At 48.2% G+C, this 25,978-nt stretch overlaps 2 protein-coding genes across 2 annotated transcripts in view; one reads left to right on the top strand and one right to left on the bottom strand.

The window, feature by feature from the left end:
• Positions 1-25,978, bottom strand: part of VWA8 (von Willebrand factor A domain containing 8) — a 545,205-nt gene that overhangs the window by 66,840 nt on the left and 452,387 nt on the right. The gene's annotated exons all lie outside the window — the stretch shown is intronic.
• RGCC (regulator of cell cycle) lies at positions 10,751-25,666 on the top strand. Its single transcript, NM_001244227.1, is given in 5 exon segments — positions 10,751-10,876; positions 11,401-11,586; positions 21,359-21,466; positions 23,521-23,583; positions 25,531-25,666. Coding segments are annotated over 5 exon segments (414 nt in total). The 5' UTR covers positions 10,751-10,827; the 3' UTR covers positions 25,539-25,666.

The following is a 25,978-nucleotide window of genomic DNA, read 5'->3' as shown; positions in this document are numbered from 1 at the left end:
GCTGTGTCTGTGACCTACACCACAGCACACAGCAAATGCCAGATCCTCAACCCCCCTGAGCGAAGCCAGGGACCAAACCTGCAGCCTCAGGGATACTAGTCGCGTTCGTTATTGCTGAGCCACCACGGGAACGCCAGCATTGTTTTTGCAGACTAAGTCAGGTCCCCATGTAGGAAGGTTGGGGATTGACAGCCGGTGCAAAGAGATGCTGTTGGACATGACGAGGAGATGAGCTTGTCCTCGGAAGGGAGTGCCAGATTTGAGTTTGCATGAACAATGACTTTCTGGGTGATCTTTGGAAAGTCCATTAACCTTGTGGTTCACCTGCTTGGTTTCCTAGACTTGGCAAAAATTCGTTCTTCCTTTACTAACTAACTGTGTTGAGTAAAATGAATGAGACAGATTGGGGTTTTTGGAAGACCGTGTAAGAAAAAGTCATACTGCAGAATTGTTTTTATTTGTTAGTATATTTGTAACCACATCTGTAAATGTGGACATTTATGGAGGATTTTGTCCCCAGAGCTAAAGAAGCCAAGTTAGGGGTTCCTGTAGTGACTCAGCGATAATGAACCTGACTGGTATCCGTGAGGATATGGGTTCGATCCCTGGTTTCTCTCAGTGGGTTAAGGATCCGGCGTGGCTGTGAGCTGGGGTGTAGGTCGCAGATGCGGCTCGGATCTAGCATTGCTGTGGTCATGGTCGAGGCCAGCAGGTGTAGCTCCAGTTCAACCCTTAGCCTGGGTGCTTCCTTATGCTGTGAGTGAGGCCCTTACACACAGAAGGAGAAGAAGAAGAAGCCCAGTTAGGAGTTGCCACTGTGGTGCAGTGGATTGATGATCCAGCTTGTCTCTGTGTGGCACTGGTTGGATCCTCGGTCCTGGCACAGCGGCTTAAGCATCTGGCATTGCTGCAGCTGTGGCTTAGGTTGCAGCTTCAGCTCAGATTGGATCCCTGGCCCAGGAACTTCCATGTGCTGGGGATGTGGCCAAAAAAGGAGAGAAGCAGAAATGTGGTTGTTTTCTTATATTTCAGGAAACCAAGGCTCAGAAAGTTTCCATGACTTCCCCACACCACCCAGGTACTTTCACAGCAAGGCGAGTGCCAAGATCCAATCTTTCCGACCCCACATTTCCTATGTGCTCTAGCCCTGAACTAACTGTATCTCTGTATGACTAATTAGAGGAATGGATGTGGTATTCATTCAATCAAATGCAAATTAAGTACAGACCATGTGCCAGGCGCTGGCATAAAAAAACACCTCTACCTCTTGCCAGTTGCCAATTGCAAAAAGAGTGCTAGCTCATTTCTAGCACTTTTCAGTTCTTTTTTTTTCCGCTGTGACATTAAGATGCCACAAAGGGCTGGAAAGGGGGTTTAAGCTCCTGGTCCTCTTCCTTCCCACTGAGTTGTGGCTTGAACTGCTCTTAATTCCTCTCCTGTAATCAAACTAGGCAAATGGCCCATGAGTGGGCTGTTGGGTGTGGGTGTGATGGGGTGGGGGCAACACGGCTGGAAAAAGCAGAGGAGACAGGACAGATCCTGGTGCCGGGAGTGGACTCTAGGGGACAGCCCTCTCTTCTTTTTGCTTCCCAGATGGTGGCAGCAGAAAGTTGCAGAACTGGCACTGGGGAAACTCCTGTTTTGAGACTTCCTGAGACACGCTGTGAGTTGTTTGAGGTTTAACTCACATGAAAGTACTTTTCGTTCATTAGGTGTTAAAAGCTAAACATATACCCACTACATGAGCCAGTCTTTCTACTCTTAGGTGTTTATCCAAACAACATCATCTGCCCAGACTTGTGTACCAGCCTCATTTGTAACAGTCAAAACTGGAAACCACCCCAGTGTCCATTGACGAGTGAACAGATACGTGAATGGCGGTCTAGCCATACGATGGACTATTACTGAGCAATGAAAATGAGTGAGGGGTTCTTGCTGTGACTCCAGCAGGTTAAGAACCTCACATGGCGTCTGCGTGGATGCGGGTTCAATTCCTGGTCTCCCTCGGTGGGTTAAGGATCCGGTGTTGTCACAAGCTGTGGTGTAGGTCACAGACGTGGCTCGGATCTGGTGTTGCCAGGGCTGTGGTGTAGGCCGGCCACTGCATCTCTGATTTGACTCCTGTCTGGGAACTTCCCTATGCTGCAGGTATGGCCCTAAATAATAAAATGAATGAATAAATATGAGTGAGCTGTTGATACATACAACCACAGGAATGAATCTCAAAATAACAACAGAAGGAGAGTACATACTATATGATTTCATTTATTTAAAATTCTAGGAGTTCCCATTGTGGCTCAGCAGTTAACGAATCCGACTAGTATCCATTAGGTCACAGGTTCAATTCCTGGCTTTGCTCAGTGGGTTAAGGATCTGGCATTGCCGTGAGCTGTGGTATAGGTTGCAGACGCAGCTTGGATCCTGCGTTGCTGTGGCTGTGGTGTAGGCCAGCGGCTACAGCTGCGATTCTACCCCTAGCCTGGGAATCTCCATGTGCCACAGGTACGGACCTAAAAAGACAAAAAATATAATAAAATAAAATAAAATAAAATAAAATAAAATAAAATAAAATAAAATCTAGAAAACTGTGAACTAAATCATGACAGAAAGCAGATTAGTTGCCTGGGAACTGAGCTGGAGGTGTTTACATGCGGCAGGAGGAAACTGTTACCGGTGGTGGGTACATTTTCTGTCTTGTGAACAGGTGTCAATTTATATACTCACAGTTGTTCAGTTTATTGTATGTTGATAATATTGAGATAAAAATGTAAAAAGAATCACATGGAGATATTTTTCCATCCATTTCTCTGCCAAGACTTCATTTTATTTCATTTTTTTCTTTCTTTTTTTTTTTTTTTTTTTTGGGGCCACACTTGTGGCATATGGAAATTCCCAGGCTAGGGGCTGAATCGGAGTGACAGCTGCCGGCCTACACCACAGCCACAGCAACACCAGATCCGAGCCACGTCTGCCACCTACACCATAGCTCACGGCAGCACCGGATCCTTAACCCACTGAGCAAGGCCAGGGATCGACCCTGCGTCCTCATGGATCCTAGTCAGATTCATTTCCACTGAGCCACTATGGGAACTCCCATTTACGTTTTTTTTTTTTTTTTTTTTTAATAGACTATTTTTGAGAGCAGTTTTAGGCTACAGCCAAATCGTATGGAAAGTACAGAGACTTTCCATCTATCTCCTGCCCCCACACAAGCTATCAACATCCCCCATCAGAGCCATACATTTTGTTACAACTGATGAACCTACACAGACTCATCCTTATGCCTCAAGTCCACCGCTTACATGAACCTTCATTCTTGCTGTTTTATAATCTATGGGTTTTGACAAATACCTAGTGACATGTAGCCACCATTGTGTCACACGGGGTATTTTTGCTGCCCTAAACCCCCTCTGTGCTCTCCCTCCCCGAACCCCTCGTAACCCTTGACCTTTTTATTGTCTCCATAATTGGGCTTTTTCTAGAATATACTCATGCGGTATATAGCTTTCTCAGATTGGCTGCTTCTTCTTTTTTTTTTTTGTCTTTTTGCCTTTTCTAGGGCCGCTCCCGAGGCATATGGAGGTTTCCAGGCCAGAAGTCCAATTGGAGCTGTAGTCACCGGCCTACGCCAGAGACACAGCAACTCTGGATCCAAGCTGCATCTGCAACCCACACCACAGCTCATGGCAACACCGGATACTTAACCCACGGAGCAAGGCCAGGGATCAAACCTGCAACCCCATGGTTCCTAGTCAGATTCGTTAACCACTGCGCCACGATGGGAACTCCTGGCTTCTTCTTTTACTGATACGCATTTAATGTTCCTCCAGGTCTTTTCATGGCTTGATAGCTCAGTCCTTTGGCACACTGAATCATAGTCCATTGTCTGGATGTACCACAATTTGTGTTTCCATGGATGCACCACTGTTTGTGTTTCCAGCCGCCTACTGAAGGACTTCTTGGTCGCATCTAGGTTTCGGCAATTATGAAAAAAAAGGTGCTTTTTTCAGAGTCTCGGCTGGGCCTTCTTCAAGGTTCCTTAACTATGGAATATTCTGCCTACCTGCATCGCCTCACTTCCTCTATGTCACTGAAGATTCCTGCCAGGAAGCAGGCTTGGTGCCGGGGCCTTGGAGGGAGGGTGGTTGGCAAGGGGGAGGGGAGGCAGAGGGATGGACTGGGAATCCGGGGTTCATAGAGGCAAACGATTGCCCTTGGAATGGATAAGCCATAAGAGCCTGCTGTGTAACAGTGGGAACTCTTATCTAGTCACTTATGATGGAGCCTGATGGAGGATATTGGGAGAAAAAGAATGATGATATGTATGTGGGACTGGGTTGTTTTGCTGTACAGTAGAAAACTGGCAGAACCCTGTAATCCAACTATAATGGACAAAATAAAAATCATTTAAAAAATATAAGCTTACGCACCAGAGGTGAGGGATGCCTGGTGAGATTTATGTGAAATATTAGGAGTTAGGATGAGGCTCAATCGTAAGGGTTGAACACCCCCGCAATAGCGATAGACACAAGACAGCCATTGCCTTGTCTTTTTCTCTCACGTAGTTTAGTTGGTATGGAGGCTCCAGGACGTCGGGACCCTGGATTCTTCTGGCCTTTTTCATCATCCTCCATACATGGCTTCCACCTTATGGCGTGAAATCCAGCTTGAAGTCTGCCATCCACTCATCAAGGAGAAGCAATGATGAGGGTGCCTGTCGCCTTCCCTGGGGGTGACATTCCAGAGGGTTGTATAGAATATCTCTGCTCAGAGCCTGTTGTCCGGAACTGAGTCACATGACCACTCCCAAGAGCAAGGAAGGCTGGGAAACACGGTCCTTATTTCAGGACTTGTTTCCACGGGTCTGAAGGGGAGAGCTGATGTTAGGAAACAACTGAAAGTTGCTTCCATGCAGTGTCTGCAGAGGAATGCTAGGAGTCTCTCTCTCTCTCTCTCTTTTTTTTTTTTTTTTGTCCTTTTAGGGCTGCACCTGCGGCATGTGGAGGTTCCCAGGTTAGAAGTCCAATCGGAGGTATAGCTGCCGGCCTACACCACAGCCACAGCTGCACCAGATCCTATCCACGTCTGCGACCTACACCACAGCTCATGGCAACGCTGGATTCATAACCCACCAAGCGAGGCCAGGGAGTGAACCCGAAACCTCATGGTTCCTAGTCAGATTTGTTTCCAGAGCACCAGGACGGGAGCTCCAGGAATGCTAGGAGTCTTATAGGTGCTAAGAGATTTGAGGGGGGAAAAAATGTCATCTGGAAATAAAAATGCAAGCTTATAGGGAGTTCCCGCTGTGGCTCAGCAGTAACGAACCCAACTGGTATCCATGAGGATGCAGGTTCAATCCCTGGCCTCGCTCAGTGGGTTAAGGATGCAGTGTTGCCATGAGCTGTGGTGTAGGTCGCAGACATGGCTTGGATCCCATGTTGCTGTGGCTGTGGCTTAGGCTGGCACCTGTAGCTCTCATTTGACCCCTAGCCTCAGAGCTTCCATGTGATGTGGGTGTGGCCCTAAAATGAAAAAAAAAAATTATAAATGTTAGTTACAGTCTTGAAAGGGGATGAGCTGTCCAAGGCAAGACTGTAGCTGAGGGAGTTCCTATTGTGGCTCAGCAGAAATGAATCTGACTAGTATCCATGAGGATGCAGGTTCGATCCCTGGCCTCCCTCAGTGGGTTAAGGATCTGGTGTTGCTGTGGCTGTGGTGTAGGCCAGCGGCTGCAGCTCTGATTGGACCCCTAGTCTGGGAACCTCCATATGCTGTAGGAGTGGCCCTAAAAAGACCAAAAAAAAAAAAAAACACCTCAAAAAAGCAAAAAGTGTATCTGAGAACGAAAGATCAAGGAGAAACAAGCAGAGGACTCAAACTTTGGTTGTACTGGGGAGAAGTCAACAAGGCTCCAAGCAGAAATGGTGAGTGGTTCGGTGGATATTCAGGAAGAGTTTCAAGGAGAGAGTAGTTAACAAGATACGGGGGGAGGAGATGCCAATAAAGATAAAGAAATTGTCTTTAAAAACGTAAGACGTTGTAATTGTCTTGTTCTAAAATCATAAACTCCCTCCAGTCTTTTTTCTCGAAGAAGAGCTCTGTGACCGAATGACCTTCTGGAACTTGAAATAAGTGTCAACTCTAGTGTCACAATTTTATGGTTAATTTAGAGCCAGGGCTCATGAAAGACACTGCTCCTCAGCTCCTCCTCCTAGTGAGGGACAAGGTCCCACCTGAACAGTGAGGTCACTTATCATCTTCATCACTGTGATCAGGTGACTGAGGACCACAGGAGGCTCTGGAATAGAAAAATGGAACCCAGCCAGAAGGCTCAAGAGACAGAGGGTTTGACGTTTGCCTTTTATCTGGTTCTAGGCAAGGAATCAAGATGAAAACAGACGTGGACTCACAGGGAGTTCCCATCGTGGCACGGCAGAAATGAATCTCACTAGGAACCATGAGGTTGCGGGTTCGATCCCTGGCCTTGCTCGGTGGGTTAAGGATCTGGCCTGATGCAGGTTGCAGACTCAGCTTGGATCCTGTGTTCCTGTGGCTGTGGTGTAGGCCAGAGGCTGTAGCTCCGATTTGACTGCTAGCCTGAGAATTTCCATATGCCACGGGTGTGGCCCTAAAAAAAAAAAAAAAAGTCAAAAGAAAAGAAGGGGACTCGCACAGGTACCCTAAGAAATTGGTAAGAGCCTGTTCGCTAAAGTATTGTTTTTGACAGAGAAAAACTGGAAAGAACCCAAACATTCCAACCCAAGTGATAGAAAAAGACTGGAAACAATCTAAGTATCCAACCGGAGAATGGATAAACAAATGGTTCAGAATTCTGTTGGGCAGATAAAATGAATACACCAGATCTGTGTGTATCAACATATGTAAAAACTGTGTTGAGTGAAAACAAAGCATGTTGCAGCATTAGTTATGTAAATTTAAGAAACACACAGAACTATCACTTTTTTTTTTTTTTTTTTTTTTTTGGTCCTTTTGCCTTTTGTAGGGCCACTCCCTGGCATACGGAGGTTCCCAGGCTAGGGGTCAAATCGGAGCTGTAGCTGCCAGCCTACACCAGAGCCATGGCAATGCCAGATCCAAGCCGCATCTGCAACCTACACCACAGCTCAAGGCAACGCTGGATCCTTAACCCACGGAGCGAGGCCAGGGATCGAACCCGCAACCTCATGGTTCCTATTTGGATTGTTTCCGCTGTGCCACGATAGGAACTCCTAGAACAAGTAGAATTCTCATCCATTGCTGGTGGGAATGCAGATTCATTCAATCGCTTCATATAACTCCTTGGCAGTATCTTCAAATGTTAAACATACGCCTGCCCCGTGATTCTGAAATTCACTCCTAGGTATAAACCCAAGAGAAGTGAGTATTTATGGGCACAAAAGGCATGTACAGAAGAAAAGTACAGAGCAGCTTCGCTTCTACTAACCAATGACTAGAGGTACTCAAACCAATGTGGTTATTCCACTTCCAGATACATATCCCAGAGACTCTTATTCGTGTACACAGGGAGACAGGTGCAAGAATACTCATTGCCACACTATTACAGTAGCAGGAACACAACAGTATAACAACTCAGATCGGAGTTCCCATCATGGCGCAGCGGAAACGAATCCGACTAGGAACCACGAAGCTGCGGATTCGATCTCTGGCCTTGCTCGGTGGGTTAAGGATCCAGCATTGCCGTGAGCTGTGGTGTAGGTCGCAGACATGGCTCAGATCCCCCGTTGCTGTGACTGTGGCGTAGGCTGGCAGCTGCAGCTCCGTTTAGACCCCTAGCCTGGGAACCTCCATATGCTGCTGGTGCAGCCCTAAAAAGACAAAAAAAAAAAAAACAAACCCAAAAACCACACTCAGATCACCACCAGCAGGAGGAGAGATCAATACTGGAACAGCATTTTTTAATCACATGACTATTATGTTAAACAAAAGAAGCCAAATAACAAAAGAATACCTAGAGTATAATTCAAAAGAGACAGAGGTAATATTTGGTGACAGAATTCAGAATAGGAGTTAACATAGGGGTTACTTATGGGGTGATATTGACTCAAAAATGGCATTGAGCTTTTTCTGAATACTCTGTCTTCTTTTTTTCTTTTTAGGGCCTTGCTTCACCAGTGGCATAGGGAGGTTCCCAGGATAGGGGTTGAATTGGAGCTATAGCTGCTGGCCTATGCCACAGCCACAGCAACGCAGGATCCGAGTCGATTCTGCGACCTACACCACAGCTCATGGTAATGCTGGATCCTTAACCCACTGAGCGAGGCCAGGGATCCAACCTACGTCCTCATGGATACCAGTCAGATTCATTTCTGCTGAGCCATGATGAGAATTCCCAAAATACTCCGTCTTGAACGGGAGGGTTATCACACAGGTAGAAATTTACCAAACTGTGCACTCAAGATTGGCTTACTTTATTGCATATATGTCATATCTCAAAAAAATATCCGAAGCAAAAACATTAACGTGTTAATTCTCAGTGGCGGGTACGTAGAGTGCTCTTACTGACTTCTCTGTGTTCCTGTGCATTAAAATTATATTTCTAATCAGGAAAGACAGGGAGTGGTCATTCTCCATAAACGAAGGGACACCCATCCTAGGGGAGGTGACACTTTGAGTCAAAGCCGCTGCTCATCCATCTCCCCAGTGCTTGGGCGAGAGTGTTCCCTTATTATGGATTGCAAATGACACCAACTGTGGGGGAAAAGTGACCCTGGCTCGGATCGGCAGTGTAAGACACACGAACACGAACATGGGGGAATCTCCACAAAGTTCTTGATTTCTGCAGAAGGGTGAAAGCGGTCAAAAACATGCCGCCAAGAAGGAAGAACCCACTATCTATCCCTCATGCCGGCGGTACATCTGTCCCCTTCCCATTGATCAGGTCAGGGCACACACTCTTCTCCTTGGCTAATTTGAAACAAATTGTTCCTGGGAGAAGAGGGGAAAAAAGGGGGGTGGAGGAGGGGATCGCAGACAAAGCAGGAACAACATGGAGTAACCAAGGTTTCCTTTGATAGAAAAGACCTATGTTAATTCTCCAACCAACCTCTCCTGGTGAACTGCATTGTCACTGTCTTAGTAAACTGGCATGGCTGCTAAAAAGTGAGGCTGTTCTGTAGGTTCTTTTGAAGATCAGCTTAACCGATTCTTTAGCTGAGAGGGTTCCTGAGCCATCATGCAAGAGCTGGGCTGGGGCATCCAGCACCCTGCACCCTACCTGGGCCAAGGAGGGAGAGCTGCATCTGGAGGGCAGCTCCCTGGCCTCAGCTCCCAGATTGGTTGCTGCTTTCTTGGCTCCCGGCATCCCCAGTGGGCACCGCAGCAAGTCAGAGAGCAGGAGGGAGGGAAAGACAGAAAAAAAGAGTTTAATAAGGGAAGTGGGGAAAAGAAGAGAAAAAGATGCCCAGGCCTTGCCTTGTTGCTTCAAGGACCTGGGTTATCTGTTCCCTTATTTGGAGCCTCTTCCTCCTGTCTGCTCTGTTCGCCTTCCGCTGGGCAGAAAGCGAGGTTGTGTTGTCTCTGAAGCCAAACAGATGGGCCTTTCCATTGCTGTGGGACTCGTGTGCTACTTAGCCTCTCTGTGCCTCAGCTTCACTCCTAAAACAAGCAGCAGTGCTGCTTCTCCAGGTTACTGCGGACCTGGCAAAAGTGCCTGCCAAGACCTGACCCAGGAAGCCCTTGATACCCTGGCTAAGATGCCTGGCTTCCCTCTAAAGCCAGTTTGTGGGTCAGAGACCCTGGCAGCCAGGTCCAAGAGCGTGATGACTGTCGGGCATTTGACGTGTGTCTAGTACACCCGAGGGACCGAATTTTTCATGGGGTTTATTTTGATTGCTTTGTATGGAAGAAGCCACCTGCGGCAAGCGCAAGGGCTTTCACCATTACGACTGGTGCCCCGCCAGGCGGCTGGGCGGGGTGACTCAGTGTGGGACACAGAGACGCGCCGCGTTCGCGCTGCATCTACGCAGGGATTTCTTTCCCTAACAAACTCTTTCCGCATAAAGTCGGGGCTGGTGTGAACGCCCAGGAGTGGAGTCAGGCTCCGGGCTTCGGGATGGGAGCGGCTAAGGGTTCATAAGGACGTGGCCACCACCGACCTCTGTCCCTCTGGCCGCGGGCTCTGTCCACTCCATCTGCCCACAACCCTCGAGTCCCTGGAGACGATGGGGACAGGAGGCGCGGGGGACCGCCCCCTGCGTCCCCACACGGGTCTGGGTCTTCCTCGGCTTTTGGCCACTTTATTCTTCGCCACAAACCCCGGAGGATCAGGATTTCCATTGCACAGACGACGAAACTGAGGCGCGAGGAGCTTAAGGGCACAGGGCGGGAAGCAGCCGAGCACCAGCCTTCAAGTCTTTGGGGCTCTGGTGACACCAAAGCCACTTTCGTAGGTCGCGTTGTCAGGGCACGCGGGGAAAGCGCCGGGTAAATATTTGGGACTGTAACCCGGACTCCGCGTCACTGCGGTTCCCGGGAGGGCGCGTGGCGAGGGCGGTGCCTGGGGGACAGGGGCGTCTCCTGGCGCAGCGGAGGGGACTGACCCGGAGGCCCAGCTCCCGCGGCGCCGCCCCGCCTCGCCCCGCCCCCGCCCCCGCCGGCGGCTATAAGACCTGGGGCGGGCGGGTGGCGGCGGCCGGGGAAAGAGCGGGAGGGCGGGCCGTGTAGGCAACCGCGCGGCGGGAGTGCGGCCAGTGGAGCGGACGGGCAGAGCAGGAGCGGGGCCAGGAGACGGGGCAGCGGGAGCATCTGCAAGATCCCCGCGTCCAGACTTCGCAGGAACCCCCAACGCGCGCCGGGCCGAGCCCGCCCATGAAGCCGCCCGCGGCACAGGGCAGCCCCGCGGCCGCCGCGGCCGCAGGTGAGTGGGGGTCGCCTTAAAGGCCGGGCCTTTGAGAGTTGGGGGCCGAAGCAAGGGGATCCCGAGTAGTCCCTTTACACCCTTCCCCCAGCCTCCCCGGGGTGGGTGGGGGGGACTCTGCCCCGGGGAGGGTTCAGCCGCCTCTCCACGCGGGGCTGGGGATGCCAGCCCGACACGTCACGGGCGCATCCTGACTCAGTCCTCCCACCGCCACCGGGGAGTGAGCGGGGGGGACAAGTACCCGACAGCGTGTGGGAGAGGTGGGCTGTGTCTGGTGGGCTCCGTGACCTTTGGCCGGCAACTTTTCCAGCGGAGGCTCAGTTTCTTTAGCTCTAAAATGGGTGGATAGTAGAGCGCACTTCAGGGGGTGATGGAGAGTCGTAAAGGGTAACAGCCAGCAGCGGGCAGCGACAGCGTGGCTGTCCCCGGGCAAACGCGCAGCGAGTGTTGGTTAGCGATCCTCGGGGAACGGTGGCGGCCCCCACCCCCACCCCCTTCACCTGAGCCCGCGGTCCCTGCCCCAGCCCCGGCCTTGGACTCGGCTGCCGCCGGGGACCTGACGGACGCGCTGTGCGAGTTTGACGCGGTGCTGGCCGACTTCGCGTCCCCGTTCCACGAGCGCCACTTCCACTACGAGGAGCACCTGGAGCGCATGAAACGGCGGAGCAGCGCCAGTGTCAGCGACAGCAGTGGCTTCAGCGACTCGGAGAGTAAGTGTGGCCCGGGCCAGGGAAGATGTCAGAATCCTGGGGACTCCGCTGTACTCGGCCCACCGAGGAGAGCCCTGGCCTCGCGGGCTCGGTTTGCTTAGTTGTAAACCGATTCTCTAGGACGCTAGGAGCCTCCAGGGCGGCGGGTTCAGCGGAGACCAGACCCCCGAGGTTGGTCCCCGAAGGCTCTTGGAGGGCAGGCTGGTTTATCTGTCGCCTGCAGATGTCAGGAAGCAGGAGACTGTAAGGGGCTTGCCTGAGACGCAGCCAGGCAGGACTCCTGGGACCGGAGCCAGGGCTCGTCACAGCTCCTTCTCCTCCTCTCCTTTCCCCTCCACCCGCCTCTCAGCAGTGTCTTCAGAGGGCGTGGAGCAAGTGCCACAAGAATGGGGTCAGAGGAGACATGGGAGGGTACCATATGGAAATATTTGTGAAACCAGGAAAAGTTTCATAAGCTCCCGTCCTTGGGATTTTTGAAATGACTTCTTGCACTTTCTTCTGGCCCTGAGCTCCCAGGCTTGTTGCTCCATTGCCCGCAGTTTTGAAAGAATCCTTGGCACTGCGGAGTTCAAGTATTTAGAAAGTGTCCCTCATCCTTCAGGCAGGCCCATCACTGGGACTGCTGGCTCTGACCCCACCCCACCCACCCACCCAGGCTGCAGGGGGAGGGGCAGGGAGCAGATGGGTCCAGAGCTGCTTCCTGGTGGCATTTCTCATAGTGGAGTCTACCCTAGGGACTCTCCATCCTAAACCCTCTTGTCAAGAAAAGGGACTACTGAGAATTCCCATTGTGGCTCAGTCCTTAAGAACCTGACGAGTATTCATGAAGATGTGGGTTCCATCCCTGGCCTCCATCAGTGGGTTAAGGATCTGGCATTACCATGAGCTGCAGCATAGGTTGTATAGATGCAGCTTGAATCCTGAGTGGCTGTGGCGTAGGCTGGCAGCTGCAGCTCTGATTTGACCTAGCATGGGAACTAAAGAGCAAACAAAACAAAACAAAAAAACAAACAAAAAAAAAGAGAGAGAGAGAGACCACTTTTCCCAGGAGCTTCAATGTCCTGTAAGGATTATGGAGACCTGTTGAGGTGTCAAACAGAGAATTTGGTGACTATTCGATATTCTGTGACTGTTGGTTTTCCCAACCTGGATTCCTTATTATTTTGCAAAGTGAATTTTAAACACGTCTGGGTTATTCTTGAGACTTCACTCTCAAGATGGGTTCCAAGCATGAATGTCACTCCTTTTTTCTGTCCTGGACTCTGAAAGTAAAAGCAATGACCTTGTGATTTTCCTTGTGATTCTCTTCTTTTGAAATCTGAAGCTCTCCCCCCTCGTTACAGGGCAAAGATAGGTCCCAGACTTACCCACGAGCCGTCCTCCTGAAAAGGATTACAGGGCCCTTGCCATCCAGGTCAGGGTTTGAGTCAGAGACTTGAGTTCCAGCTTGACTTTCCTTGGCAGCCCTGCCCCAGGGTTAGATCTAATTGCAGCTTTTGAGGTGAAAGGGAATGGAATTGTATGGCTGTTAATTTTCCATTCTGTATTTTTGGACTTCGTTGCTAATGACCAGACCTCTTGTTTGCAATTTCAAAGGGAAGTCTAAAAACTTTTGAAACTGGTCTCAATGTCTGTAGCCAAACTTAAATATGTCTCCTTCTACTGGGGCATGGAGCAATTTATTCATCAAGTACAAATTTGCTCCCCCGTGGGAAAAAAAGCTGGCACAGTCCATCCAAGTGCTGCTTTCTTGCAAAGAACAGCTCCTTTCTAAACCAGAGCTGCCTTTGGCTAGAATACATCTGAGCTCGTCCATGCATGGGGGATCGCACCTCCCCCCCCCCCGGTAGGATTTCAGATCTGGGATCTGTTTTCAGGGGTCCCAAAGAGAAGGCACTGGTTAATGGTGTGGGGGGAGATATTTAGCCTAGTCTGTGATTTCCCTTAGGGTATGTGTGTGTGTGTGTGCTTTTTTTTTTTTTTTTTCTTTCTGCTTTTGTTGTTCCTATGAACCTAACCCTTGGTTTGGTGGTTAGAGAAGTAACTGGGAGGCAATAAAGAAGGCTCAGAGACATTTGTCTCTTCTATAAATGTGTAGTTTGGGCCCCACAAGGCTAGTTAGAAATAGTCCTGGCGGAATTGGTGTGTATCTATCTGAATAGTAATTTCTTAAGGAGGCATCAGATGTGTATCCTAAATGCCGCCAAGAATGGATCACAGACATTTGTTAGACTCATTTGTCTGTTTAATGCTTTTCTGTGGAAGAGAATGTTTGAGAGAAGGTCGATCCTACTGCAGTTTAGCCCAGCAAGAGGCAGACACACAGGATAATGATATTAAGAGCAGCTCTCTTTTGCCAAGCTCTTACTATGATGACTATATATTAGCTTTTTTTTTTTTTTTTTTTTGGTCTTTTTAGGGCCGCACCCTCGGCAAAGGGAAGTTCCCTGAGTCCTCCTGGATGCAAATTGGGTTCCTTACCACTGAGCCATGACGGGAACTCCTAATTAGCTCTTACTCTTCTCTTTGTGGTGCTTTAAATGCATTGGCTCCTATGATCTCTAGCATAGCCCAAGAAGGTAGGCACTGTTGTGTCCTTTCTTTTAGTGAAACCACTTGGACTCTCTCTCTAAGGCCTTGTTCTGTCACCATGGGCACCAGGTCCTCTGGGATAGACTTGATGTCCTGTTGGACCAGGATCAGGTGCCCATTTGTCAATGGTGGTTGTGTTTGAAGATGTTTCTTCAAGGCAGTGGTCACCTGGCTGGGTCTGTGGCTCAGGCTGAGCTTTGTCAGGGTCCCATATGAGGAGCGGGCCTCAGTTTATCTACCTGTAAAATGGAAAGGAAGTGATTTAATGATGCTGTTAGGAACCTCCATAAGCTCATGATTAGGAAGAAAATATTTGCTCTGTTTTGTGCTTTTAAGAAAACAATAAAATGCACATACCATGCAATGTCACGTGGATCAGGTATATTTGAGCCAGTGTCTTGTATAAAAATGTTTTGTATGAAGATTTGTGCCTTGGTTTTCACTCTATCTTTTATAGCTCCATCACTCTGAACAGGTACCCCCTGCAGTCCTGCTTTTTTTTTTTTTTTTTTTTTGTCTTTTTGTCTTTTTAGGGCCATACCCGCAGCATATGGCGGTTCCCAGGCTAGGGGTCGAATCGGAGCTTTTGCCTCCGGCCACAGCCACAGCCACAGCAACACTAGATCCAAGCCCATCTGTGACCTATACCACAGCTCACGGCAACGCCAGATCCTTAACCCACTGAGTGAGGCCAGGGATCGAACCCGCAACCTCATGGTTCCTAGTCGGATTTGTTTCCCCTGAGCCACGACGGGAACTCCCCTGGAGTCCTACTTTTTGAAGAACCTTTCCTTTCCTTTAAAAAAAATTTAGAAAGACAAATATTCTATGATATCACTTAGATGTGGAGTCTAAAAACAGTACAAAATGAACTGATATACAAAACAGACACAGACTCCCAGACATAGAAAACAAACTTATGGTTACCAAAGGGGAAAGGGGAGCGAGGGATAAATTAGGAGTTTGGGATTAATAGATACGCATTACTATCTATAAAATAGACAAACAACAAGGAGCTTCTGTCTAGCACAGGGAACTAGATTCAATGTCTTGTAATAACCTATAATGGAAAAGAATTTTAAAAAGTGATTTGTTTATATATATCTATATATACAAAAAGGAATGTGTATATATGTATATATATAGCATCTATAAAATGGAATATTATATATATATATATATAGTCAAATCACTTTGCTGTACACCTGAAACTAACACAATACTGTAAATATACTACAATTTAAAAAATTTGCTTGCCTCCAAAGGGGAAAAATAGACATGTCTTCTTTCACTCAGAGAAGCAAGTTACTTCAGGAGGAGAGAAGAATGGATATTTATTTATTTATTTATTTTTGTCTTTTTTTTTTTGCCATTTCTTGGGCCGCTCCTGCGGCATATGGAGGTTCCCAGGCTAGGGGTCAGATCTGAGCTGTAGCCACCGGCCTACACCACAGCTCAAGGCAACGCTGGATCCTTAACCCACTGAGCAAGGCCAGGGATCGAACCTGCAACCTCATCGTTCCCCGTCAGATTTGCTAACCACTCAGCCACGACGGGAACTCCCCAGCATTGCTTTTATAAGACGTTTCTAATATTAACTGGCACTTTAAAAAAGGATGTGAACTTATATCTTCGACGGACTGGAGTTTTATATTCTTTGTTCCTTTGCTGGGGAGGTGTTTTGCTACTTAACAGAGAAGGTCTGAGGTCTGCTCTGTGTGCTGCGGGTGTTATGATACCGTAGGGCCATTGTATGCAAAGAGGAATTGACTTCTTTAGCATGTGCACGACCTAGAATGTCTGGATATCTCTGCCTAGACTATGCTAGTTGGCTCTGGGAGAGGGGACCGGATGGACCTTGGGGGGAGGGGGAGGCATGCATGCCAGGTGGCACCTTGGCTGATCTGTCACCAGAGCCGCTGAGACCAGAACCCGAACTTGCTCAAGCCGGGAGTGAACGAATGAGGACTTAGGAGCCCTTAGGTGGTCCGGGTATGGGTTAGGAATTCCAGCCAGGTGGCAGGTGTCATGGGCAGACACCTGGAGGGGTATCGAGAGGGACTGAGCCATCCCAGAAAGGAAACTGTGGTCAACGTGGTAAAACTGAGAAATGTTTCCTTTAAAAAAATTTTTTTTATGAGAAATATTTTCTTATTCTATCCCACTTTCAGTGAGGCTGTTGGAATTGAGATTTATAATGCCTTATTTATTTTTAATTTTTTATTAGTGTATAGTTGATTTATAGGGTTGTGTCAATTTCTGCTGTACAGCATAGTGACCCAGTCATGCATATATATCTATATATTCTTTTTCTCATACCATCTTCCATCCTGTTTTACCCCAAGAGATGGGACATCGTTCCCTGTGCAGTACAGTCGGAATTTAGATTTGGATTCCCCTCCCTTCCCCCCATCCCATTCCCTGTGGCAAAAGGGGAACAGGTCCAAGGCTTTCTTTTTCTCAGTTAATTACTATGCCTTGCTTGCCTGAAACGTGTGGGATTGTTCTATATTTACAGGAGCTCTGGGCAAGGGTGGCTGTCTGTGGTTTTCCTTCCCTCTGGAGTAGCACATGTTGGTGCTAACCCCAAATTACCTTTCTCCCCACACCCACAGGAAAAAAGTCTGTCTACCTTTGAAACAAGCCTCTGTGTTTGCAGAGGCGAACCCAGAGCTTGGCTTCTCAAGCTCGGTTGGCACACCTACCGTTAGATGGTCGCCTGTTTAAGACGCTGACATTTCTTTTGATGGTGTCGTGGAACACTTGGTCCTTGAACTTGGGGTTCCCGGCTTCAGCGCACTTAGCAGACTTGCCAAGGACGTTGCTAATGGGGCTTTAGAGCTGATGGAGATAAATGTTGTCAGACCTTAAAAGATCTAGTCGTGCCACCTGCCAAGATCCCAGATCATCACTGTTACGTGTCCCTGGAGCCCCTGTTAAGAGCAGCACCTGAGATTGGGTGGGGGGGCGTTGGTACATTTGCAGGCTATCAGCTGGGAACACATGGCTGTCATTTATCAGACTGGCTGTTATTTTGCAAGAGATAGAGTTCCAGTGGAGTGAGGAGAACAGGAAGTTAGGCTTTGCTTACCTTTTTCGTTACTTTTCATTATCACCTACAATGAAATCTTGTTCACTGTCAGTCTGGTATGAAATTTCATTAGGGAAAGGGTAAAGAGAGGTGCAGAGCTTGGGGCGCTTCTGAATTGGTTTGTTCTTTTCTTTGTTTTCTTTTCTTTTCTTTTTTTCTTTTTAGGGCTGCGCATGTGGCATATGGAGGTTCCCAGGCTAAAGGGTTGAATCAGAGCTGCAGCCACCAGCCTATGCCACAGCCACAGCAACATGGGACCCAAGCCATGTCTGTGACCTACACCACAGCTCATGGCAATGCTGGATCCTTAACCCACTGAGCGAGGCCAGGGATCAACCCTGCATCCTCGTGGATACTAGTTGGATTCATTACCATTGAGCCACGTGAGCCACGATGGGAACTCTTGTTCTTTTTTTTTTTTTTTAAAGTTTTATGGAAGTCTATTTGATTTTCAGGGTTATGATAATTTCTGCTGTACCACAAAGGCTTTTTCAGTCATATGTATACACACATCCATTCTCTTGGTGGGTTTGATCTTGGGAGGTTTGTTCTAGGGCCCAAAATTCTCTTAAGAATTTTGCTACTATCTGAAGAAGAGGAAGAAGCCTGGGCCCAGAATCTCGAGTCTTCTTCTTTTTTTTTTTTTTTGTCTTTTTGTCTTTTCTAGGGCTGCTCCCATGGCATATGGAGGTTCCCAGGCTAGGGGTCCAATCGGAGCTACAGTTGCCGGCCTACACCACAGCCACAGCAACTCAGATTCCGAGCTGCATCTGCAACTTATACCACAGCTCAGGGCAAGGCTGGATCCTTAACCCACTGAGTGAAGCCAGGGACCAAACCTGCATCCTCATGGATGCTAGTCGGATTCACTAACTGCTGAGCCACAGCGGGAGCTCCTGTGTCTGTGTTTATAAACATAGATACTGTGACTAGGATTTTTTTTTTTCCCTTCCTCCCTCATGGTGAGAATAGCATGAGTTCGTTATCTGTAAGAAGCAACTTCTGATTATCTTATCTTTTTTTTTTAATTAAATTTTTTTTTTTTTGGCTTTTGTCTTTTCAGGGGTGCACCTGTGGCATATGGAGGTTCCCAGGCTAGGGGTCCAATCGGAGCTGTAGCTGCAGGCCTACACCAGAGCCACAGCAACGCCAGATCCAAGCCACGTCTGCAACCTATACCGAAGCTCACGGCAACGCCAGATCCTTAACCCACTGAGCAAGGCCAGGGATCAAACCTGCAACCTCATGGTTCCTAGTCGGATTTGTTTCCACTGCACCACACAGGAACTCCTGATTATCTTAATAGTTTGTTTAATGGTTTGCAACCCGATTTGTCAGTCAAGCAACAGTTTGCCTATATATTCATTTTCTGAGTTTGAGGGTAATACTGTAGATCAAAAAGGCGTTTTAGCAGCAGGCTCTAAAGAGCAAAAGAGCAGCCATGGCAATGACCTGCTACTAAGACTCTACAGAGTCTCAGAAGCCAGTCGCCTGAGTTTTTTCATGACTCCTCCTTGGATTCATTTTCCTACCATTTTGCAATGAGCTTTTCCACATCTGGGTCATTTCTTCCAGACTCAATAGCATTTGGTCTGCTTTGGAGTGAGGCAGACAAATTGTGTGTGTGTGTGTGTGTTTCTCCCCTTCCGGGGGATGTGTATAAGTGGATGTAAACTTGCTGGAGAGCCAGGGCAGGACAGAGGTGAAGTCCAGAGTCCGGGCTGGGGCCTGCGGAGCAGGGTGGGGTGGAGCGAGGTTGGGCGTGAGTCTGGCTCTTGGGACCGACTGCTCCTGAGAGATAGAGATGAGGGGCGTGGCCAGCGGGATCGGGGGCCCAGCAAGTCAGCCCCCTGGACCAGGGATGGGGAGAAGCCCTTGGGTGTTCTTTGGAGCCAGAGATAACCTTCCGGAGTTCTTGCATGCTTTCTTTCTGGCTCACAAGCCTGGGCACAAGGCCTGCCTCCCCTGGGGCCCTCTGTGGTTTTCCTGCCCCTCCATCTAACCCCATTTTTCCCCCACAAGTCTTTCAGATTCTATTTGTGGCGGTTCTCCTGCCTCTTATATGGTGACAAGCAGTAACACCACACAGTGGGTCTGTGATGGGCGTGACCATTTTCCTGCGTGGGGAGGAAGTGCCTCCCCTTGAGAAAATCCAGACTTCTCTCATGGGGTGGGAGAGCTCAGCTGACAAGCCACAGAAGGGCTTCCCAAGTTGAGTTCCACTGAGTACAAGTGTCCTGAGTAATATGAACAGAGGGCCACCAAAAATAGGCAAGTTGGGGAGTTCCCGTTGTGGCTCAGTGGGTTAAGAACCTGAGTCATATCCATGAGGATGCGGGTTTGATCCCTGGCCTCGCTCGGTGGGTGAAGGATCTGGCATTGCTCTGAGCTGTGGCACAGGTGGCAGATGCGGCTTGGATCCCGCATTGCTGTGGCTGTGACTGTGGCTGGAGGCTACAGCTCTCATTCGACCCCGAGCCTGGGTACCTCCATATACCCTGGGTGCGGCCCTAAAAAAACAAAACAAAACAAAACAACCGCAAGTAAAGCAGAGATATTGGGCTAAGCTGGTTTCTTATCCCCAGGCGTCTTGGGTACCTTGAAGTGGGGTGACTTCAGAGACTCCTCTGGGGGTGCCCTGGGTGTCTCAGAGTTCGTTGCACACCTGGTTCTTCTCAAAGGACCAATATTCTGGGAGATATATTTTGGGGGGAAATGTGTTTCAGACTTCAGGAGGTGTTCATCTTCCAAGCCCTGAGAAATGACTGTGGTCCTTCCAGATGATCCGGGAGGGACCTCTGAAGGAGAAACAGGCCGTTAGAAAGTGAGGAAACCTGGATGAGATGGGGGTGTCAGCCAGGAAGACAAGACGGCAGGCCCTGGGGGTTCCTGGTCAGGGGAGGGCAGGAGGGACCATGAGGAGCCTGAGAATGGAGAGAAGGCTTTAGGGATGAAGAGGCGTTTTCTGGGGACCAGAAACCTCTGCTTCTAAACAGCCTTTGTATGCTGGACCTGTCTTGGCTAACTTGGTCCTATTCATTTTGAGCTGAGGGGACCAAAGAAAGATGGGTTTGCCTCGTCCTGAGCTGGAGCTGATTGGATGAGCCTGAGCGAATCCCACTGAGAACCCCCGGGATTCAGCTGCCCCCTCTCACCTGAGCCGCCTTTCCAGAACTCACTGCTGCTACAAGCCATGCCTGGCTTTGCATTTTGCTGCACCAGGAAGGCTGTTCCTTTGTGACCTCAGAGACCACATCCTGCTTCCGCCACCCGCTCTGTCTGAGTTGGTGCCTTTTGAGTTGGTGCAGCTCAGCCAGCGGCTCCTGCAACAGACACAAGGCTGGCCAGCTGTGGGTGGGTTTCCTCCCCCTTGGCAGGACTTAGAGAAATAGAATCCTAGAACTTCAGAGCTGGAAGGAACTTGAAGGGTGATTTAGTCCACCTTCCCATTTTATGGATGGGTAAGCTGAGGCCCAGAGTTATTGTCTTGCTCAAGGGCATGTCAGTCCTTAGTCGCTGAGCTGGTTTCCTTGACTCCCAGCTCAGTCCTGCTGCCCGGGCCTTGCCTGGCTCTGGCTCTGGTCCTTGAGGGGATGACAGTGGAGCCACCAGATCCCTCAAAGTGTCTGTAATAGACAACCTCCAGGAAAAAAAAAACTTTATCTTTATCCCTCTGGCTTATTCCCAGAGTGTAGGTGCTCAGGTAGCACTAGGAAAACCATGACAAAAACTCTTTTTTTTTTTTTTTTTGTCTGTTTAGGGTCACATTTACGGTATATGGAGGTTCCCAGGCTAGGGGTTGAATCGGAGCTGTAGCCGCTGGCCTATACCAAGGCCAGATCTGAGCCACGTCTGTGATCTACACCACAGCTCATGGCAACCCGGGATCCTTAACCCGCTGAGAGAGGCCAGGGATTGAACCTGCGTCCTCATGGATACTAGTTGGGTTCATTACCGCTGAGCCACAACGGAACTCCTCAGCCTGTTTTCTTTATCACTTTACTCCATCAGGAGAGAAACTGCGGGTGATCAATAGACCCTAAGACTGAAACCCATGTCTCGTGAGTAATGTTTTTTCTTTTCCAAAAGGTGCAGATTCGCTTTATAGGAACAGCTTCAGCTTCAGTGATGAGAAACTGAATTCTCCCACAGACAGGACTCCGGCGCTTCTCTCTCCCACGGTCCCTCCTCGGAAAGGTACGTTTATTAGCGGGACCTTGAGGGCTTTTTTTTTTTTTTTTTCACTTCTTGTTTCTTCCTCCTTCTCAGCCTTTGCTCTCTTTCCCCCCTTTCCCTAACCCATCTTTCCCGAGTGTGAAAAATAGGGAGAGGAGACTAGTATCTTTGTACAGGACGGTGTGGAGTGGATTTTGTTATTGCTCAGGATTTTGGATCGGTGTGAAAGTGAAATCAAAGAATTGGGAGCCAGGAAACCCTAGGCACAAGGAGAAAGAAAACTCGCTAGTCCCTGCTTTCTTTCATGCAGTGTCATCAAGACTGTGCCAGATGCGGTGCCTTCCCAGACTGGTTGATTCTAGAATGTAAGACTCAGCAGCGAGGCTTTGCAGAAAGTTGGGTGCTTTTGATTGCATGAACTCTCTAACGGATGCTTTCAGATGACCAGTTTAGCAACCGAATGGGGTCATCATTGTGAAACAAGTGATGATCTAACATAAATCAAAATAGAAGCCCCAGCCTGCCCTGACTGTCATATTAATAGACCGAAAAAGTTTTTAAAAGATGCATGAGCAGTGTCTTAGAGTTTGGAACCGGTAAAGTGTCTCCAGCCAGAGAGCTGAATGTTCTGTTATATTGGCCAAGTGCCCTTTTGCAAACAAAAGGAGGTTTTTTTTCCCCCCCTTAAGAAATGTTATACTTGCTGGAAATAGTTGCAGAATGCAATAAAAATGGAACATAGTGACAAAGAAATTCGAAGATTCCATCATCTTCTCTCGCTGGCCTCAAGGCTGCATTTCCCTCTTTTTCAAAAGAGACATTTAGAAATTCTGCTCTCCACAGAGCAATGTTAGCAAGCCGCCGGGAACTCTGCCATGATCCAGACCTCCGTGTGTAACAGATCTATTGAATTGCCAGAGACAGAACAGTCTAGAAAGTGGCTTAAAACATGCCCAGATTAGCTACCAGATCCCCAAGGGGTAAGAACTAAAGAGTAGGGGAAAAAGCCCCAGTGGCAGATTGATTTTACAAACTAAGAACAATGAGCTGTTTGTAGCCAGCAGCGGTTAATTGAGAAAGCAAATATCCAGGAAAGGCATGAATGAGAAACTCTAGAGAAAAATCAGGATGAGAACCTGTTACCCGGGGTTGTCACCTGGATGGGATGTGGTTGTCTCGGCCCCAGAAGCCTCCGGGCGCCTTTCGGGACCATTTTGAGAAGGAACAGTGGCGCTTGGTTCCTTTCATCCTAGTGTGACGGTGAGGACTGAGGTATTGCCCTGGAGTGATCGCGAGAACAAGATTGCATCAGAGGTTTCATAGGAATTACCGGGTGTCCGCACAGTGCCCCACTTACTGACTATTTTGATGGTGATTCAAATCCTATGCAATCAATATATGGAATCTTAAAAAAAAAAAGAAAAAGATAAAAATGAACTTATTTGCAGAATAGAAACAGACACACAGACTTTGAAAAGCTTATGGTTACCAAAGGGGACATCTTAGGGGGGCGGGGGTGAGAGGGATGGACTGGGGGGTTGGGATGGGCAGATGCACCCTGAGGTCTATGGAATGACTGGCCAATGGGGACCTGCTGTATAGCACAGGGAACTCTACCCAGTATTCCGTGGTCATCTGTATGGGAAAAGAATCTGAGAGAGAATGAATGTGTGTCTATGGGTGACTGGGTCACTTTGTCATACAGCAGAAACGATCACAGCCTTGTAAACTAACACTACTTCAATAAAACCTTAAAAAAAGTTTTTTTTTTACAGTTAAAACTTTCCGTCTTCTTTTCTTGTCTCTGTCCCCGCCTCCAACTTTTAAGGGAGTGAAGGATAGAGTTAGGGAACAGGGGATGACCACCTACAAAACCCAGAAAGAAACATTTAGGCTAATCTTCAGAATAAATTTCTGGCTTGACCATAAGTAAACGTGGGAGCAGCCACGTAGGGCTGGTATGGCCACCCTTTACCAAAGTCTCTGGCAGAGAGATGGGGTCGCAAAATCCTGGAAGAATTGGAGATGTCAGCTGTCTTGGATGTGGAATCTGAACCCTGACTCTTGTTTTTCAGCCAAACTCGGAGACACGAAAGAGCTGGAAGACTTTATTGCTGATCTTGACAGAACATTAGCAAGTGAGTACCTGCCTGGTGTTAAAAAAAAAAAAATCAAACAAAACCACCTAGTGCCTTTGATAAAGTGCAGTCATATTTACCAGCTTGCCTGCGGCAGGAAGTTACATCGTAAGGCTTCTTTAGATTCAGACACAGGACCCAAGTGGCTTGGAAAGAAATTCGGAGGGTAAGCTGGCATTAAGGTAGACCGTGTGGCTTTCCAAAGAGTGAGAACCAGCCACCAGCAAACAATGGCATTTTGTTCAAGACGTGACGAATAAAAGAGTAAGTTAGAGGGAGAGGGGAGCCTTTCCAGGCTTGCAGGGAAGAAATCAGTCTGTTGACCACCAAGCATTTCGCTGACAAGCCATGAGGCTCCATCCCAACCATCAAGGAACATTCCATAGGTTAGATCTAAGGGTTTGGCCAGGTCTGCCTGTTACCGTCACAGTTTCCTCTGTCCCTGTCTCACTGTAACAAAGAGGACGTTTTACAAATTTATTAAAGTGAAAGTACAGTTTCAGAGAGGGAGGTATGACTCATGTGCGCGGAGGTTAAGAAGAGGGCCTGATTCACTCTGCAAAGGTCTTTAAGCCCCATAATGCTGGGTGGAGACCCAATTCGATCTTCTGATTGGTCGTGGGCAGGATGCCTTATTTGCATGTGGAACAGGTTATATAGAGGTGGGGTGAGGAATGGGCGACATTCCTTCTCTGAAGGGCATGAACAGCCCAGGCTGGTCAAAGTGGGGAAAGGGGCATTGCAATGAGACACAGCCAGCGGCTTTGGGGGTTCACCTCCTTGAAGGGGACTTGAAGCCTGTAACATGCCTTCTAGAGGGTTGGGTCCGCAAAGAGAGAATTGGTTTGGGGAGATCCTGGAACCAAAGACCCATGCCGGTTACTGAGAAACAGGGTTTAAGCACACAGCATCTTGGTTCCCAGTGGACAGTTACATAAATGGTACCCCATTTTCTGAGACCAAACCTTTGGAGAACTGAAGATGTTAGGTTGTGACTGCAACGGGGGTGCCTAGAAGAAGGGATCCTGGGAATCCATCCACACACGCTCTTTCATAAAGATGGGATGGTGAGAGGCAGAAGGACCAGCCAGAGGTTCCAGAATAAGAGCTTCAGCAACTCTGTCCTTGGTGGGGCCTCATTCAGTCACAGAGCAGACTTGGAGAATTTCATTCTAGCCCCTTTCATTTTTCAATGAAAGAGTTGATTTTCCCCAAGAACTATTTTATGCTATACTTGGCTAAATAGCTGGGTAGCATCTGAAAAAAAAATAGATCCAAAGCTGCTTATTTAAAAAGAACTCTGTTCTTAGACACTGTTTCTGACAGACCTAAATATTAGGTGGAAAGTCCTTGTGTATTCTGTTTACTTGAAGATTCTCATTGCCTATCTTTGTATGTGTTGTATCATCCTACATCAGAAGAGCAAGGCCTGTTTTGACAAAGATGGTTAAAATTGCAACCCAATTCGTATTAGACTCATAATATGCTCCTCTGCTTCATGGAAATTGCAGCCAGCTGCCCAGTCATACCAGTTAATCAGACATATATTACGTGGGAAGCCAGCCATCAAGTGTGGTGCCTTGCCTTTTTTTTTTTTTTTTTTTTGGTCTTTTTAGGGCCCCACCTGCGGCATGTGGAGGTTCCCAGGCTAGGGGTCCAATCAGAGCTGTAGCCACCAGCCTACACCAGAGCCACAGCCACATGGGATCCAAGCTGCATCTGCAACCTACACCACAGCTCACAGCAGTGCTGGATCCTTAACCCTCTGAGGGAGGCCAGGGATTGAACCTGAGCCCTAATGGATGCTAGTCAAGATGGTTACCCGCAGAGCCATGACGGGAACTCCAAGTATGGTGCTTTGATGCCTGTCTGAGAGGTGTGGTCTGATTAAGCTGAGGACCTGTCAGCTTCTGTGAGTGGATCAACTTCTCTATCTCCTGTTTATAGGTATGTGAAACAAGAAGGTCTGGGTCTTTTCATCATAAAAGAGAAGCTTCCGAGAGCTCTGAGAACCTGATAAAATCAGCTACAGAATTCACAGCTGGAAGGGACAGAGAGGCTGCACACCCACCACCAGGCCATTCTCAGGCCGAAAAATGCCTTTGGGCTCCTCTCCGGGCAAGTTAGAAACTGTGTTGCCCTGCTTGCAGCGTATTAGAACAGACGACTCATGCTAATATTGTATTTTCTCTTAAAACGTAGCATTCTGTAATTTAAAATGCTTTGATGAAAATATTTGTAATTAATTATATATAGTTGAAAACAGTAATATGCTTTTCCCATTATAATATATTTTTGTATGCAAATAAAATTTGAACTGGAGTCTGTCTTTTATAAGCTTTCTTTTCATTTTTGCTTTCTTTTTAAAAATTTTTTATTTTTTTAGTATAGTTGA

Source organism: Sus scrofa, chromosome 11 (assembly GCF_054392235.1).
Source record: "Sus scrofa isolate SSC_HxYL_T2T_F1_AM1 chromosome 11, Sscrofa_HxYL_maternal_Yorkshire_Landrace_v2.0, whole genome shotgun sequence".
NCBI lineage: Eukaryota > Metazoa > Chordata > Mammalia > Artiodactyla > Suidae > Sus > Sus scrofa.
Note: the sequence above shows the minus strand (reverse complement) of the source record. Positions and strands in the feature narration are given on the sequence as shown.